Here is a 20,426-nt window from a genome sequence, read left to right as displayed (position 1 = left end):
CAATACTGTCATATCCACCACCTCCCCAATACTGTCATATCCACCACCTCCCCAATACTGTCATATCCACCACCTCCCCAATACTGTCATATCCACCACCTCCCCAATACTGTCATAGCCACCACCTCCCCAATACTGTCATATCCACCACCTCCCCAATACTGTCATATCCACCACCTCCCCAATACTGTCATAGCCACCACCTCCCCAATACTGTCATATCCACCACCTCCCCAATACTGTCATAGCCACCACCTCCCCAATACTGTCAAATCCACCACCTCCCCAATACTGTCAGTCACCACATCCCCAATACTGTCATAGCCACCACCTCCCCAATACTGTCATACACACCACCTCCCCAATACTGTCATAGTCACCACCTCCCCAATAATGTCATATCCACCACCTCCTCAATACTGTCATATCCACCACCTCCCCAATACTGTCATAGCCACCACCTCCCCAATACTGTCATATCCACCACCTCCCGAATACTGTCATATCCACCACCTCCCCAATACTGTCATAGCCACCACCTCCCCAATACTGTCATACGCACCACCTCCCCAATACTTTCATACACACCACCTCCCCAATACTGTCATATCCACCACCTCCCCAATACTGTCATAGTCATCACCTCCTCAATACTGTCATACCCACCACCTCCCCAATACTGCCGTAGCCACCACCTCCCCAATACTGTCATACGCACCACCTCCCCAATACTTTCATACACACCACCTCCCCAATACTGTCATAGTCACCACCTCCCCAATACTGCCGTAGCCATCACCTCCCCAAAACTGTCATAGTCACCACCTCCCCAATACTGTCATACACACCACCTCCCCAATACTGTCATATCCACCACCTCCCCAATACTGTCATAGCCACCACCTCCCCAATACTGTCATAGTCACCACCTCCCCAATACTGTCATAGCCACCACCTCCCCAATACTGTCATAGTCACCACCTCCCCAATACTGTCATAGCCACCACCTCCCCAATACTGTCATATCCACCACCTCCCCAATACTGTCATACCCAGCACCTCCCCAATACTGTCATAGCCACCACCTCCCCAATACTGTCAAATCCACCACCTCCCCAATACTGTCATACCCACCACCTCCCCAATACTGTCATAGTCACCACCTCCCCAATACTGTCATACCCACCACCTCCCCAATACTGTCATACCTACCACCTCCCCAATACTGTCATACCCACCACCTCCCCAATACTGTCATAGCCACCACCTCCCCAATACTGTCAAATCCACCACCTCCCCAATACTGTCATACACACCACCTCCCCAATACTGTCATACCCACCACCTCCCCAATACTGTCATATCCACCACCTCCCCAATACTGTCAAATCCACCACCTCCCCAATACTGTCATACCCACCACCTCCCCAATACTGTCATATCCACCACCTCCCCAATACTGTCATAGCCACCACCTCCCCAATACTGTCAAATCCACCACCTCCCCAATACTGTCATACCCACCACCTCCCCAATACTGTCATATCAACCACCTTCCCAAAACTGTCATAGTCACCACCTCCCAAATACTGTCATAGCCACCACCTCCCCAATACTGTCATATCCACCACCTCCCCAATACTGTCATACCCACCACCTCCCCAATACTGTCATAGCCACCACCTCCCCAATACTGTCAAATCCACCACCTCCCCAATACTGTCATACCCACCACCTCCCCAATACTGTCATATCCACCACCTACCCAATACTGTCATAGCCACCACCTCCCCAATACTGTCATATCTCCCACCTCCCCAATACTGTCATATCCACCACCTCCCCAATACTGTCATAGCCACCCCCTCCCCAATACTGTCATACCCACCACCTCCCCAATACTGTCATATCCACCACCTCCCCAATACTGTCATATCCACCACCTCCCCAATACTGTCATAGCCACCACCTCCCCAATACTGTCATATCCACCACCTCCCCAATACTGTCATATCCACCACCTCCCCAATACTGTCATAGCCACCATCTCACCAATACTGTCATATCCACCACCTCCTCAATACTGTCATATCCACCACCTCCCCAATACTGTCATAGCCACCACCTCCCCAATACTGTCAGTCACCACATCCCCAATACTGTCATAGCCACCACCTCCCCAATACTGTCATACACACCACCTCCCCAATACTGTCATAGTCACCACCTCCCCAATAATGTCATATCCACCACCTCCTCAATACTGTCATATCCACCACCTCCCCAATACTGTCATAGCCACCACCTCCCCAATACTGTCATATCCACCACCTCCCGAATACTGTCATATCCACCACCTCCCCAATACTGTCATAGCCACCACCTCCCCAATACTGTCATACGCACCACCTCCCCAATACTTTCATACACACCACCTCCCCAATACTGTCATATCCACCACCTCCCCAATACTGTCATAGTCATCACCTCCTCAATACTGTCATACCCACCACCTCCCCAATACTGCCGTAGCCACCACCTCCCCAATACTGTCATACGCACCACCTCCCCAATACTTTCATACACACCACCTCCCCAATACTGTCATAGTCACCACCTCCCCAATACTGCCGTAGCCATCACCTCCCCAAAACTGTCATAGTCACCACCTCCCCAATACTGTCATACACACCACCTCCCCAATACTGTCATATCCACCACCTCCCCAATACTGTCATAGCCACCACCTCCCCAATACTGTCATAGTCACCACCTCCCCAATACTGTCATAGCCACCACCTTCCCAATACTGTCATAGTCACCACCTCCCCAATACTGTCATAGCCACCACCTCCCCAATACTGTCATATCCACCACCTCCCCAATACTGTCATACCCACCACCTCCCCAATACTGTCATAGCCACCACCTCCCCAATACTGTCAAATCCACCACCTCCCCAATACTGTCATACCCACCACCTCCCCAATACTGTCATATCCACCACCTCCCCAATACTGTCATATCCACCACCTCCCCAATACTGTCATATCCACCACCTCCCCAATACTGTCATATCCACCACCTCCCCAATACTGTCATAGCCACCACCTCCCCAATACTGTCATATCCACCACCTCCCCAATACTGTCATATCCACCACCTCCCCAATACTGTCATAGCCACCACCTCCCCAATACTGTCATATCCACCACCTCCCCAATACTGTCATAGCCACCACCTCCCCAATACTGTCAAATCCACCACCTCCCCAATACTGTCAGTCACCACATCCCCAATACTGTCATAGCCACCACCTCCCCAATACTGTCATACACACCACCTCCCCAATACTGTCATAGTCACCACCTCCCCAATAATGTCATATCCACCACCTCCTCAATACTGTCATATCCACCACCTCCCCAATACTGTCATAGCCACCACCTCCCCAATACTGTCATATCCACCACCTCCCGAATACTGTCATATCCACCACCTCCCCAATACTGTCATAGCCACCACCTCCCCAATACTGTCATACGCACCACCTCCCCAATACTTTCATACACACCACCTCCCCAATACTGTCATATCCACCACCTCCCCAATACTGTCATAGTCATCACCTCCTCAATACTGTCATACCCACCACCTCCCCAATACTGCCGTAGCCACCACCTCCCCAATACTGTCATACGCACCACCTCCCCAATACTTTCATACACACCACCTCCCCAATACTGTCATAGTCACCACCTCCCCAATACTGCCGTAGCCATCACCTCCCCAAAACTGTCATAGTCACCACCTCCCCAATACTGTCATACACACCACCTCCCCAATACTGTCATATCCACCACCTCCCCAATACTGTCATAGCCACCACCTCCCCAATACTGTCATAGTCACCACCTCCCCAATACTGTCATAGCCACCACCTCCCCAATACTGTCATAGTCACCACCTCCCCAATACTGTCATAGCCACCACCTCCCCAATACTGTCATATCCACCACCTCCCCAATACTGTCATACCCAGCACCTCCCCAATACTGTCATAGCCACCACCTCCCCAATACTGTCAAATCCACCACCTCCCCAATACTGTCATACCCACCACCTCCCCAATACTGTCATAGTCACCACCTCCCCAATACTGTCATACCCACCACCTCCCCAATACTGTCATACCTACCACCTCCCCAATACTGTCATACCCACCACCTCCCCAATACTGTCATAGCCACCACCTCCCCAATACTGTCAAATCCACCACCTCCCCAATACTGTCATACACACCACCTCCCCAATACTGTCATACCCACCACCTCCCCAATACTGTCATATCCACCACCTCCCCAATACTGTCAAATCCACCACCTCCCCAATACTGTCATACCCACCACCTCCCCAATACTGTCATATCCACCACCTCCCCAATACTGTCATAGCCACCACCTCCCCAATACTGTCAAATCCACCACCTCCCCAATACTGTCATACCCACCACCTCCCCAATACTGTCATATCAACCACCTTCCCAAAACTGTCATAGTCACCACCTCCCAAATACTGTCATAGCCACCACCTCCCCAATACTGTCATATCCACCACCTCCCCAATACTGTCATACCCACCACCTCCCCAATACTGTCATAGCCACCACCTCCCCAATACTGTCAAATCCACCACCTCCCCAATACTGTCATACCCACCACCTCCCCAATACTGTCATATCCACCACCTACCCAATACTGTCATAGCCACCACCTCCCCAATACTGTCATATCTCCCACCTCCCCAATACTGTCATATCCACCACCTCCCCAATACTGTCATAGCCACCACCTCCCCAATACTGTCATAGCCACCACCTCCCCAATACTGTCATAGCCACCACCTCCCCAATACTGTCATATCCACCACCTCCCCAATACTGTCATAGCAACCACCTCCCCAATACTGTCATAGCAACCACCTCCCCAATACTGTCATATCCACCACCTCCCCAATACTGTCATAGCCACCACCTCCTCAATACTGTCATACCCACCACCTCCCCAATACTGTCATACCCACCACCTCCCCAATGCTGTCATACCCACCACCTCCCCAATACTGTCATATCCACCACCTCCCCAATACTGTCATACACACCACCTCCCCAATACTGTCATAGCCACCACCTCCCCAATACTGTCATAGCCGCCACCTCCCCAATACTGTCATATCCACCACCTCCCCAATACTGTCATACCTACCACCTCCCCAATACTGTCATACCTACCACCTCCCCAATACTGTCATATCCACCACCTCCCCAATACTGTCATAGCCACCACCTCCTCAATACTGTCATACCCACCACCTCCCCAATACTGTCATACCCACCACCTCCTCAATACTGTCATACCCACCACCTCCCCAATACTGTCATACCCACCACCTCCCCAATACTGTCATACCCACCACCTCCCCAATACTGTCATACCCACCACCTCCTCAATACTGTCATACCCACCACCTCCCCAATACTGTCATACACACCACCTCCCCAATACTGTCATACCCACCACCTCCCCAATACTGTCATAGCCACCACCTCCCCAATACTGTCATACCTACCACCTCCCCAATACTGTCATATCCACCACCTCCCCAATACTGTCATAGCCACCACCTCCCCAATACTGTCATAGCCACCACCTCCCCAATACTGTCATATCCACCACCTCCCCAATACTGTCATAGCCACCACCTCCCCAATACTGTCATAATCACCACCTCCCCAATACTGTCATATCCACCACCTCCCCAATACTGTCATAGCCACCACCTCCTCAATACTGTCATACCCACCACCTCCCCAATACTGTTATACCCACCACCTCCTCAATACTGTCATACCCACCACCTCCCCAATACTGTCATACCCACCACCTCCCCAATGCTGTCATACCCACCACCTCCCCAATACTGTCATACACACCACCTCCCCAATACTGTCATATCCACCACCTCCCCAATACTGTCATAGCCACCACCTCCTCAATGCTGTCATACCCACCACCTCCCCAATACTGTCATACACACCACCTCCCCAATACTGTCATATCCACCACCTCCCCAATACTGTCATAGCCACCACCTCCTCAATACTGTCATACCCACCACCTCCCCAATACTGTCATACCCACCACCTCCTCAATACTGTCATAGCCACCACCTCCCCAATACTGTCATAGTCACCACCCCCCCAATACTGTCATACACACCACCTCACCAATACTGTCATAGTCACCACCTCCCCAATACTGTCATATCCACCACCTCCCCAATACAGTCATACCCACCCCTCCCAAATACTGTCATAGCAACCACCTCCCCAATACTGTCATAGCAACCACCTCCCCAATACTGTCATATCCACCACCTCCCCAATACTGTCATAGCCACCACCTCCTCAATACTGTCATACCCACCACCTCCCCAATGCTGTCATACCCACCACCTCCCCAATACTGTCATATCCACCACCTCCCCAATACTGTCATACACACCACCTCCCCAATACTGTCATAGCCACCACCTCCCCAATACTGTCATAGCCGCCACCTCCCCAATACTGTCATATCCACCACCTCCCCAATACTGTCATACCTACCACCTCCCCAATACTGTCATACCTACCACCTCCCCAATACTGTCATATCCACCACCTCCCCAATACTGTCATAGCCACCACCTCCTCAATACTGTCATACCCACCACCTCCCCAATACTGTCATACCCACCACCTCCTCAATACTGTCATACCCACCACCTCCCCAATACTGTAATACCCACCACCTCCCCAATACTGTCATACCCACCAGCTCCCCATTACTGTCATACCCACCACCTCCCCAATACTGTCATACCCACCACCTCCCCAATACTGTCATACCCACCACCTCCTCAATACTGTCATACCCACCACCTCCCCAATACTGTCATACACACCACCTCCCCAATACTGTCATACCCACCACCTCCCCAATACTGTCATAGCCACCACCTCCCCAATACTGTCATACCTACCACCTCCCCAATACTGTCATATCCACCACCTCCCCAATACTGTCATAGCCACCACCTCCCCAATACTGTCATAGCCACCACCTCTCCAATACTGTCATATCCACCACCTCCCCAATACTGTCATAGCCACCACCTCCCCAATACTGTCATAATCACCACCTCCCCAATACTGTCATATCCACCACCTCCCCAATACTGTCATAGCCACCACCTCCTCAATACTGTCATACCCACCACCTCCCCAATACTGTCATACCCACCACCTCCTCAATACTGTCATACCCACCACCTCCCCAATACTGTCATACCCACCACCTCCCCAATACTGTCATTGCCACCACCTCCCCAATACTGTCATATCCACCACCTCCCCAATACTGTCATATCCACCACCTCCCCAATACTGTCATACCCACCACCTCCCCAATACTGTCATACACACCACCTCCCCAATGCTGTCATACCCACCACCTCCCCAATACTGTCATACACACCACCTCCCCAATGCTGTCATACCCACCACCTCCCCAATACTGTCATACCCACCACCTCCCCAATGCTGTCATACCCACCACCTCCCCAATACTGTCATACACACCACCTCCCCAATACTGTCATACCTACCACCTCCCCAATACTGTCATATCCACCACCTCCCCAATACTGTCATATCCACCACCTCCCCAATACTGTCATATCCACCACCTCCCCAATACTGTCATAGCCACCACCTCCCCAATACTGTCATATCCACCACCTCCCCAATACTGTCATATCCACCACCTCCCAAATACTGTCATACCCACCACCTCCCCAATACTGTCATACCCACCACCGCCTCAATACTGTCATACCCACCACCTCCCCAATACTGTCATACCCACCACCTCCTCAATACTGTCATACCCACCACCTCCCCAATACTGTCATACCCACCACCTCCCCAATACTGTCATACCCACCAGCTCCCCAATACTGTCATACCAACCACCTCCCCAATACTGTCATACCCACCACCTCCCCAATACTGTCATACCCACCACCTCCTCAATACTGTCATACCCACCACCTCCCCAATACTGTCATACACACCACCTCCCCAATACTGTCATACCCACCACCTCCCCAATACTGTCATAGCCACCACCTCCCCAATACTGTCATACCTACCACCTCCCCAATACTGTCATATCCACCACCTCCCCAATACTGTCATAGCCACCACCTCCCCAATACTGTCATAGCCATCACTTCCCCAATACTGTCATAGCCACCACCTCCCCAATACTGTCATAGCCATCACTTCCCCAATACTGTCATATCCACCACCTCCCCAATACTGTCATACCCACCACCTCCCCAATACTGTCATACACACCACCTCCCCAATACTGTCATAGCCACCACCTCCCCAATACTGTCATAGCCACCACCTCCCTAATACTGTCATAGCCGCCACCTCCCCAATACTGTCATAATCACCACCTCCCCAATACTGTCATAATCACCACCTCCCCAATACTGTCATACCCACCACCTCCCCAATACTGTCATACACACCACCTCCCCAATACTGTCATACCTACCACCTCCCCAATACTGTCATATCCACCACCTCCCCAATACTGTCATAGCCACCACCTCCTCAATACTGTCATACCCACCACCTCCCCAATACTGTCATACCCACCACCTCCTCAATACTGTCATACCCACCACCTCCCCAATACTGTCATACCCACCACCTCCCCAATACTGTCATACCCACCAGCTCCCCATTACTGTCATACCCACCACCTCCCCAATACTGTCATACCCACCACCTCCCCAATACTGTCATACCCACCACCTCCCCAATACTGTCATACCCACCACCTCCTCAATACTGTCATACCCACCACCTCCCCAATACTGTCATACACACCACCTCCCCAATACTGTCATACCCACCACCTCCCCAATACTGTCATAGCCACCACCTCCCCAATACTGTCATACCTACCACCTCCCCAATACTGTCATATCCACCACCTCCCCAATACTGTCATAGCCACCACCTCCCCAATACTGTCATAGCCACCACCTCCCCAATACTGTCATATCCACCACCTCCCCAATACTGTCATAGCCACCACCTCCCCAATACTGTCATAATCACCACCTCCCCAATACTGTCATATCCACCACCTCCCCAATACTGTCATAGCCACCACCTCCTCAATACTGTCATACCCACCACCTCCCCAATACTGTCATACCCACCACCTCCTCAATACTGTCATACCCACCACCTCCCCAATACTGTCATACCCACCACCTCCCCAATGCTGTCATACCCACCACCTCCCCAATACTGTCATACACACCACCTCCCCAATACTGTCATAGCCACCACCTCCCCAATACTGTCATAGCCGCCACCTCCCCAATACTGTCATAGCAACCACCTCCCCAATACTGTCATATCCACCACCTCCCCAATACTGTCATAGCAACCACATCCCCAATACTGTCATATCCACCACCTCCCCAATACTGTCATTGCCACCACCTCCCCAATACTGTCATATCCACCACCTCCCCAATACTGTCATATCCACCACCTCCCCAATACTGTCATACCCACCACCTCCCCAATACTGTCATACACACCACCTCCCCAATGCTGTCATACCCACCACCTCCCCAATACTGTCATACACACCACCTCCCCAATGCTGTCATACCCACCACCTCCCCAATACTGTCATACCCACCACCTCCCCAATGCTGTCATACCCACCACCTCCCCAATACTGTCATACACACCACCTCCCCAATACTGTCATACCCACCACCTCCCCAATGCTGTCATACCCACCACCTCCCCAATACTGTCATACACACCACCTCCCCAATACTGTCATAGCCGCCACCTCCCCAATACTGTCATAGCCACCACCTCCCCAATACTGTCATATCCACCACCTCCCCAATACTGTCATATCCACCACCTCCCCAATACTGTCATACCCACCACCTCCCCAATACTGTCATACCCACCACCGCCTCAATACTGTCATACCCACCACCTCCCCAATACTGTCATACCCACCACCTCCTCAATACTGTCATACCCACCACCTCCCCAATACTGTCATACCCACCACCTCCCCAATACTGTCATACCCACCAGCTCCCCAATACTGTCATACCCACCACCTCCCCAATACTGTCATACCCACCACCTCCCCAATACTGTCATACCCACCACCTCCTCAATACTGTCATACCCACCACCTCCCCAATACTGTCATACACACCACCTCCCCAATACTGTCATACCCACCACCTCCCCAATACTGTCATAGCCACCACCTCCCCAATACTGTCATACCTACCACCTCCCCAATACTGTCATATCCACCACCTCCCCAATACTGTCATAGCCACCACCTCCCCAATACTGTCATAGCCATCACTTCCCCAATACTGTCATAGCCACCACCTCCCCAATACTGTCATAGCCATCACTTCCCCAATACTGTCATATCCACCACCTCCCCAATACTGTCATACCCACCACCTCCCCAATACTGTCATACACACCACCTCCCCAATACTGTCATAGCCACCACCTCCCCAATACTGTCATAGCCACCACCTCCCTAATACTGTCATAGCCGCCACCTCCCCAATACTGTCATAATCACCACCTCCCCAATACTGTCATAATCACCACCTCCCCAATACTGTCATATCCACCACCTCTCTAATACTGTCATATCCCACACCTCCCTTGTTCCAAAACAATATCACCCACCTCTTTCTTACTAAAGTAAACACACCAGCCTCACCCACTATACCCAAACACACCAACCTCTCTCACTTACTATATCCAAACACACCGACCTCTCTCACTCACTATACCCAAACACACCGACCTCTCTCACCCACTATACCCAAACACTCCGACCTCTCTCACCCACTATACCCAAACACACCGACCTCTCTCACTTACTATAGCCAAACACACCGACCTCTCTCACTCACTATACCCAAACACCGACCTCTCTCACTCATTATATCCAAACACACCGACCTCTCTCACTCACTATACCCAAACACACCGACCTCTCTCACTCACTATACCCAACAACACTGAACTCTCTCACCCACTATACTCAACCACACCGACCTCTCTCACTCACTATACCCAAACACACCGACCTCTCTCACTCACTATACCCAAACACACCGACCTCTCTCACTCACTATACCCAACAACACTGAACTCTCTCACCCACTATACTCAACCACACCGACCACTTTCACCCACTATACTCAACCACACCAACCTCACTCACCCACTATGCTCAACCACACCGATCTCACTCACCCACTATACCCAACTCCACCGACCTCACTCACCCACTATACCCAACCACACTGACCTCACTCACCCCCTATACCCAACCACACCAACCTCACTCACCCACTATACCCAACCACACCGACCTCACTCACCCACTATACCCAACCACACCGACCTCACTCACCCACTATACCCAACTACACCGACCTCACTCACCCACTATACCCAACCACACTGACCTCACTCATCCACTATACCCAACCTCACCGACCTCACTCACCCACTATACTAACCAGACTGACCTCACTCACTATATCCAACCACACTGACCTCTCTCACTCACTATACCCAAACACACCAGCCTCTTCCTATTATACCCAACCATACCAACCTCACTCACCCACTATACCCAACCACACCAACCTCACTCACTCACTTTATCCAACACTATACCCAACCACACCAACCTCACTCACCCACTATAGCCAACCACACCAACCTCTCACTCAATGTACCCAATGCACCCAATCATACCAATCTCTTTCACCCACTATACCCAACCACACCAACCTCTATTATACCCAACCATATTAACCTCTCACCCACTATACCCAACCACACAGACCTTTCCCACTACACCCATGTGGGGTGGGTGGGTACTCAGGCCACTAATAAAGGTATTAAACCTGGTTGGGGGCCCCTGAGCCAGGTTGGGGAATTGTGAATTGTCAGCTCTGCAACCCAATCATGGCAGAAACACTGTTTTTGAGAATAAAACTGTATGCGTGTATCTTACTATTCCAGGAGTGTTAACCAGCGGACGAATCCCTGCTTCAGCATAGACCAGAATAGTAAGACTGGGCAGGGAATTGAATTACATTCAAAGGTCCCCGGTATATGCCCAAACCCCAATACATCTCTCACCAGGTATAAGATGGCGAGAGTTATATGTTTTTAAGTTACAGTAATGTTCAGTGTGGGTAAAAATCCATTTGCATGGGAGACATGGGAGTGGCTACTCCACCCTCTGAGCTTCAAAGGCAAACCAGGATATGGAGGTGTTAAACCATTTGTTTGCAAGGAGGGGTATAGGACGAAGACGTCAATAAGCCATCCTGGCAAGTTTCAAAGGCCATCCAGGATATGGAGGTGTTAAACCATGTTAGCAAGGAGGGGTCAAGGAAGAAAAACTTCAATAAGGCATCCTGGCAAGATGTCACCCTGCCCAGACTGAGCGGCACCAGGTAAGAGGGGCAGGGTCTCATATGCTAAGCGGCAAAGGTGCAAAGTTTGCACATGCCCATAGCAGAATGAGAAGCCCCTCTGCCAGGTTTGCAAAGTATGGGCAACTCCGTGATAGGGGGACGGAAGTATTCCCACGGAGAGATAGGCGGCACTAGTTAGGTATAGGAATGTTAACCCTATAAGAACCCGTGCAGCCCATCGGGAATGAGAGTCATCATGCTGTAACAGAGTCACCTGAGAGTCATCATGTAACAGAGTCACCTAAGACTCAGCGAAGCTTCAAGAGTTCGTAAGAACCGAGGTTCCAAGATCCAGTACTACGGGAACAGAACGAAAGAAGCAGCTCTGACAGAGTAAAACAGCCGCGGCAAGTTGCGCTGCTGAGCGAGGACTGTTTCAGGCTCTTTTCGCGAGTAACTCCCGCTCCTGGGAAATTGCTCCTAGAGACTTTGGTTTTGCAACATCTCGTTTTGGAAACAAGATATTTCGTTTTACCCCGTTCCAGCACGTGTATTTTCGTTGTAATTGTAAACTAATGTGTGTGTGTTAATTCTGTAAATAAATCACAATTTATTTTACCTCTTCGCTTTGCTCAAAGGGTCCGGGTATTAAGGTTAAAAGTGCTGGTCTCCCGGGACAACCCAACCACACAGAATTATCTCATTCACTATACCCAAACCCTCCGACCTCTTCTCAACTATACCCAACCACGTGACCTCTCCCCAACCACACAACCTCACCCCTCCCGCCCCCCATTAAAGGAAACTTCTGGTATCCACCAGCCAGGTCCCACTGCCCGGCCCAGGACACTGGTCCCTGCTCTCCCTCCCCTGTCGGAAGCCCTGTCCCCACTGTTCCTCTCTGACCCTCGTCCCTTCCACCCGCTCTCACCTCTCGGTGACCCTGTCTCGCCTTCTCCAGGATCCGCAGCGTGTAGTTGGTTCTCTGCCCTTTGCTGTTGAATTCCACCCGCCCCGTGAGTCCGTCATACTCTACCTGGCAGGGGAGAAAGGGAGGGAAGGGGCAGGAGGGGTGGGAGGGTTCAGGGAAAGGGGTGGGAGAGTGGGGGGGAGGAAACAAATGAATTGATGGAGGCTGGAAACAGTTGTCTAACCCTTTCACTGACAGGATTACTGGGTTGCAAAGTATTAGGGGCGCCGTGTTTTGGGGGGTGCAAGGTTGGTCCCCTCACCATGCGCAGGTAGTTCATGAGGCTGGTGCCGTGTTGCCAGATTTGCGATGTGCTGCAGGACAACTGCTTCACCCCAATTTCCTGGCTGCGGTTTAATTCCCGCACAGCGCTAACCACAACGTGAACGCCATCAAACATCAGCGCAGCCGACAGCTGGGGGAGGGGGAGAGAGAGGAGATGTGAGGGAGGAGAGAGGAGATGTGAGGGGGGGAGAGAGAGGAGATGTGAGGGGGGAGAGAGGAGATGTGAGGGGGGAGAGAGAGGAGATGTGAGGGGGGAGAGAGAGGAGATGTGAGGGGGAGAGAGAGGAGATGTGAGGGGGGAGAGAGAGGAGATGTGAGGGGGGGGAGAGAGAGGAGATGTGAGGGGGGAGAGAGAGATGTGATGGGGGAGAGATGAGATGTGAGGGGGGAGAGAGGAGATGTGAGGGGGGAGAGAGGAGATGTGAGGGGAGAGAGGAGATGTGAGTGGGGAGACAGGAGATCTGAGGGGGAGAGAGGAGATGTGAGGGGGGAGAGAGGAGATGTGAGGGGGGAGAGAGAGGAGATGTGAGGGGGGAGAGAGAGGAGATGTGAGGAGGGGAGAGAGAGGAGATGTGAGGGGGGGAGAGAGAGGAGATGTGAGGGGGGAGAGAGAGGAGATGTGAGGGGGGAGAGAGAGGAGATGTGAGGGGGGGAGAGAGAGGAGATGTGAGGGGCGGAGAGAGAGGAGATGTGAGGGGGGAGAGGGGAGATGTGAGGGGGGGAGAGAGAGGAGATGTGAGGGGCTAGAGAGAGGAGATGTGAGGGGGGAGAGAGAGGAGATGTGAGGGGGGGAGAGAGAGGAGATGTGAGGGGCGGAGAGAGAGGAGATGTGAGGGGGGAGAGAGGAGATGTGAGGGGGGAGAGAGGAGATGTGAGGGGGGAGAGAGGAGATGTGAGGGGGGAGAGAGGAGATGTGAGGGGAGAGAGATGAGATGTGAGTGGGGAGACAGGAGATCTGAGGGGGAGAGAGGAGATGTGAGGGGGGAGAGAGGAGATGTGAGGGGGGAGAGAGGAGATGTGAGGGGGGAGAGAGGAGATGTGAGGGGGGAGAGGAGATGTGAGGGAGGAGATGTGAGGGGGGAGAGAGGAGATGTGAGGGGGGAGGAGCAAGGCGAGGGGGAGAGGAGATTTGAGGCAGAGGGAGGGAGCTGAGGAGAACGTGGGGGGTGAGAGAGGGAAGTGGTGAGAAGATGTTAATGGGGAAGTGGTAGTAGGGGACAGGACAGGGGAGAGGTAATGATTGATAGGGGAGATAAGGGGATGGTTGGAGAGGGCAAAACGGTAAAGGAGTGAGGAAAGGTGAGGGGGAGGAGGAGACCACCCCTGGAACACTCACTGTTATCCCCTCGTCCCCCACACTGACACTCACGCTGGCCCCACATCCTCCTCTCGCCCCCGTGTGACACTTACCGCTGGCCCCATGTCGGGTCCCCTCCTTGTGACACCACTGGCCCCTGGTATGTGTCCCCCCCATGTGACACTCACCGCTGGCCCCGGTATGTCCCCCCCATGTGACAGTCACCGCTGGCCCGGCTATGTCCCCCCCATGTGACACTCACCGCTGGCCCTTGGTATGTCCCCCCCCGTGTGACACTCACTGCTGGCCTGGGTATGTCCCCCCCGTGTGACACTCACCGCTGGCCTGGGTATGTCCCCCCCGTGTGACACTCACCGCTGGACCCGGGTATCTGTTGACCTCACAGTTTTCTCTCCATGACATGTTCAGGCTCCGCAGGAACTCGAGGTAGAAGGGGTGGCTGCTGTTATACATGGAAAATCCCAGGATGTTGGAGTGATCACTAACTACCCCATCCAGGGGCAGCAGGGGGAAGTCCTGGGGCAGATACAGAGGAGGTTCAGCTGGGTCCCACAGAGAATGCCAAATTTCCATATTCCTGACACATTTTCACTCTCTTCATACCTGTACATCTGTCTGACCCACTCGCGTTTCCTTCCTTTCAATCCTCACTCTTCATGTCTGTCTCACCCACTCGCGTTTCACTCCTTTCAATCCTCACTCTTCATGTCTCTGTCTCACCCACTCGCGTTTCACTCCTTTCAATCCTCACTCTTCATGTCTCTGTCTCACCCACTTGCGTTTCACTCCTTTCAATCCTCACTCTTCATGCCTCTGTCTCACCCACTCGCGTTTCACTCCTTTCAATCCTCACTCTTCATGTCTCTGTCTCACCCACTCGCGTTTCACTCCTTTCTATCCTCACTCTCTTCATACCTGACACCCGCTTGCGTTTCATAGTTACATAGTAGATGAGGTTGAAAAAAGACTTCCGTCCATCAAGTTCAACCTATGCTAAATTTAGACAACAGATACTTTATCCTATATCTATACTTACTTATTGATCCAGAGGAAGGCAAACAAAAAACCCCATTAAGGGGAAAAATTAATTCCTTCCTGACTCTAAGAATTGGCAATCGGATTAATCCCTGGATCAACATCCTCCCCATGTATACTTATTTGGTATATCCCTGTATACCTTTCCCATCTAAAAAGATGTCCAACCTTTTTTTGAACAAATCTATTGTATCTGCCATCACAGTCTCCATGGGTAATGAATTCCACATTTTAACTGCCCTTACTGTAAGGAACCCTTTCCTTTGTTGCTGGTGAAATTTCCTTTCCTCCAACCTTAAGGGATGGCCGTGAGTCCTTTGTACGTTTCACTCATCTCTATCCTCACTTTTTGTCCTTAACTCCCCCTCTTTTTATCTTTTCTCTGCTTTCCTCCACCTTTCCTCTAACTTCTGCTTCCCACTCATCTATATCCTCTCTCTCCCCTCTCATCCTCTAACATTACTCCCTCCGGGTCTCACCATTGTAGTCAGTATATATTTGTAATGTGCAGAGGTCATCCCGAGCTCTGACGCCTGAGAAACAGAGAGATGGGGTGGAGAGAAGGGGGGGGGGGAGAGACGGGCAAAGAGACAAACGGGGAGGAATCAAGACAAAAAAGGGGGAGGTGGAGTGATGACAGAGGAGAGAAAGGGGCATAGAGTATGGGGAGATAGAGAGGGAGGGAGAAACAGAGGGTAGGGGATTGAGAAAGGGAAGGAGACAGAGAGGTAGGGCAGAGAGATGGGGAGGGAAACAGGGGAGAGAGACAGGGGAGAGAGACAGGGGAGACAGAGATAGGGTAGAGTGATGGGGAGAAAAGGGGAGAGATTAAATATAAGAGAGAGAGGGAGGGGAGAGAGTGAACGTATAGGCTCCCCAACCCCTGGGATTCCTCCTCACCCCTCCATTCCCACAGTGCCCCATCCCCATGCAGTGCTCCCTCCTTTCCCTCCCCTGTGCCTCCTCTACCCCCTACAGTGCCCCATCCCCATGCAGTGCTCCCTCCTTTCCCTCCCCTGTGCCTCCTCTACCCCCTGCAGTGCCCCATCCCCATGCAGTGCTCCCTCCTTTCCCTCCCCTGTGCCTCCTCTACCCCCTGCAGTGCCCCATCCCCATGCAGTGCTCCCTCCTTTCCCTCCCTGTGCCTCCTCTACCCCCTGCAGTGCCCCATCCCCATGCAGTGCTCCCTCCTTTCCCTCCCCTGTGCCTCCTCTACCCCCTGCAGTGCCCCATCCCCATGCAGTGCTCCCTCCTTTCCCTCCCCTGTACCTCCTCTACCCCCTGCAGTGCCCCATCCCCATGCAGTGCTCCCTCCTTTCCCTCCCACACACCACCTCTACCCCCTGCAGTGCCCCATCCCCATGCAGTGCTCCCTCCTTTCCCTCCCGTGCCTCCTCTACCCCCTGCAGTGCCCCATCCCCATGCAGTGCTCCCTCCTTTCCCTCCCGTGCCTCCTCTACCCCCTGCAGTGCCCCATCCCCATGCAGTGCTCCCTCCTTTCCCTCCCACACACCACCTCTACCCCCTGCAGTGCCCCATCCCCATGCAGTGCTCCCTCCTTTCCCTCCCGTGCCTCCTCTACCCCCTGCAGTGCCCCATCCCCATGCAGTGCTCCCTCCTTTCCCTCCCGTGCCTCCTCTACCCCCTGCAGTGCCCCATCCCCATGCAGTGCTCCCTCATTTCCTGCCCCTGTGCCTCCTCTACCCCCATGCAGTGCCCCATCCCCATGCAGTGCTCCCTCCTTTCCCTCCCCCGTGCCTCATCTACCCCCTGCAGTGCCCCATCCCCATGCAGTGCTCCCTCCTTTCCCTCCCCCGTGCCTCCTCTACCCCCCATGCAGTGCCCCATCAATCCCCTCCCTCAGTGGTGTCCCCTTTCTCCCTCCCCACAGAGCATCTTCTACCTTTCCCCACCCGAGGTGCCCATCCTCTCCTCTCCTCCCTCCCAGTGCACCATCTATCCCTTCTCCCCCCCTCTGCCCCCCAGGGTTGCCCGTCGTCCTCTCCCCTAACTCCCCCACCCAGAGTGCCCCCTCTCCCACGGAGCCTCGTTGGTCCCTCTGGTGCAGACCTTCTTTAGGATGAGGTGGGACATGGTGGCGTTGGCATCGATGATGATGGTCGACACCTTATCATCCCGGATCTCCTTCAGCAGGGGGGTTGGGTCATTGGACTCGTCCAACATCCGCACGGAGAGCGTGTCCTTGGAGATGAGGAACTGGCGGATGAGCTCCTCCAGCCGCAGCAAACCTTCGGGGTGCAAGGAGAGGTAGAAAGGGGGAGGGGGGAGAGAGGGTTTGTAAGTAGCACACTTATTACAGCCACCCAAATACCCAACGAACCCGGCTCTGATTTCATAGCCTCGCCCAATTTAAAGATGGAGACTTTGCTCTCTTTGCCACCAAGAAGTCCTGAATAAACAAGACAAAGAGTAGGGACCACTGTCCCAACCCCCACTTACACTTCCAACTAGTGATGTACCGAGTACCCGGAAATTACCTGGACCCAGCAGCCGGGGTCCGGCACCGGGTCAGAACCGGCGCCGGGTAATTTCAGTGCACCTGAAAATAGTTCAACACTTACCTGCAGCCGGCGACGGCAGGTGAGGAAGACCGGTGGGGAAGACCGCGGTGACATCTGGGACCAGAAGCAGGCATCCTGGTGGCGGTGGCAGCAGCCGAAGTCATTGTTGAGCCGGGTGCTCCCCGGCTGTCCAATAGGAACGCTCCTGCTCCGGTCACATGGTTCCCCGGCTCCCACAGGCATCAGCTGTGTGCTCAGTTCCTGCTGCTCCCGCCGGCTGAACAAGGACTTCGGCTGCTGACACCGCCACCAGGACGTCTGTTGCTGCTCCCAGATGTCACCGCGGCCCTCCTCTCCCTCCGCAGTGGTCTTCCTCACCCTGCCGGTAAGTGCCTTCCATACCAGGTACCGTCCAGGTAAAATGATTAATTTTGCCCGGGTACCGTTACCCGGTTTTAGAAAAATATAGGACCCGGTACAACACTAGTAATCAATACTCCTAACTCAACCTGCCAGTAATATTCACTACTCCTACCTCCACCTGCCAGTAACGATCACTACTCCTACCTCCCCCTGCCAGTAATAATCACTACTCCTACCTCCACCTGCCCAGTACCGATCACTACTCCTACCTCCACCTGTCCAGTACCGATCACTACTCCCACCTCCACCTGCCAGTAATAATCACTACTCCTACCTCCACCTGCCCAGTACCGATCACTACTCCCACCTCCAAGTGCCAGTAATAATCACTACTCCTAACTCCACCTGCCAGTAATAATCACTACTCCTACCTCCACCTGCCAGTAACGATCACTACTCCTACCTCCACCTGCCCAGTACCGATCACTACTCCTAACTCCACCTGCCAGTAATAATCACTACTCCTACCTCCACCTGCCCAGTACGATCACTACTCCAACCTCCACCTGCCAGTAATAATCACTACTCCTAACTCCACCGGCCAGTAATAATCACTACTCCTAACTCCACCTGCCAGTAATGATCACTACTCCTAACTCCACCTGGCAGTAATAATCACTACTCCTACCTCCACCTGCCCAGTAACAATCACTACTCCTAACTCCACCAGCCAGTAATAATCACTACTCCTAACTCCACCTGCCAGTAACGATCACTACTCCTAACTTCACCTGCCAGTAATAATCACTACTCCTACCTCCACCTGCCAGTAATAATCACTACTCCCTACCTCCACCTGTCAGCAATAATCACTACTCCCTACCTCCACCTGCCAGTAATAATCACTACTCCTACCTCCACCTGCCAGTAACGATCACTACTCCTACCTCCACCTGCCCAGTACCGATCACTACTCCTAACTCCACCTGCCAGTAATAATCACTACTCCTACCTCCACCTGCCCAGTACGATCACTACTCCCACCTCCACCTGCCAGTAATAATCACTACTCCTAACTCCACCTGCCGGTAACAATCACTACTCCTACCTCCACCTGCCCAGTAACGATAACTACTCCTAACTCCACCTGCCAGTAATAATCACTACTCCTACCTCCACCTGCCCAGTACCGATCACTACTCCTACCTCCACCTGCCAGTAATAATCACTACTCCTACCTCCACCTGCCCAGTACGATCACTACTCCCACCTCCACCTGCCAGTAATAATC

The 20,426-nt window shown here is 52.7% G+C and overlaps 1 protein-coding gene across 1 annotated transcript in view; it reads right to left on the bottom strand.

Moving 5' to 3' along the window:
- The window catches only part of LOC142484948 (glutamate receptor ionotropic, kainate 5), a 100,982-nt gene that overhangs the window by 54,731 nt on the left and 25,825 nt on the right, over window positions 1–20,426 (bottom strand). Inside the window, exons 4-8 of the mRNA XM_075584202.1 lie at window positions 18,321–18,499; window positions 16,730–16,783; window positions 15,570–15,731; window positions 13,875–14,027; window positions 13,574–13,678 (exon numbers count right to left, since the gene is read on the bottom strand). Of these exons, the coding sequence (XP_075440317.1) occupies window positions 13,574–13,678; window positions 13,875–14,027; window positions 15,570–15,731; window positions 16,730–16,783; window positions 18,321–18,499 (653 nt within the window). The remainder of the gene's footprint in view (window positions 1–13,573; window positions 13,679–13,874; window positions 14,028–15,569; window positions 15,732–16,729; window positions 16,784–18,320; window positions 18,500–20,426) is intronic.

Source organism: Ascaphus truei, unplaced genomic scaffold (genome assembly GCF_040206685.1).
Source record: "Ascaphus truei isolate aAscTru1 unplaced genomic scaffold, aAscTru1.hap1 HAP1_SCAFFOLD_477, whole genome shotgun sequence".
In the NCBI taxonomy this organism is placed as follows: domain Eukaryota; kingdom Metazoa; phylum Chordata; class Amphibia; order Anura; family Ascaphidae; genus Ascaphus; species Ascaphus truei.
This window is presented reverse-complemented; position numbering and strand designations above follow the sequence as displayed.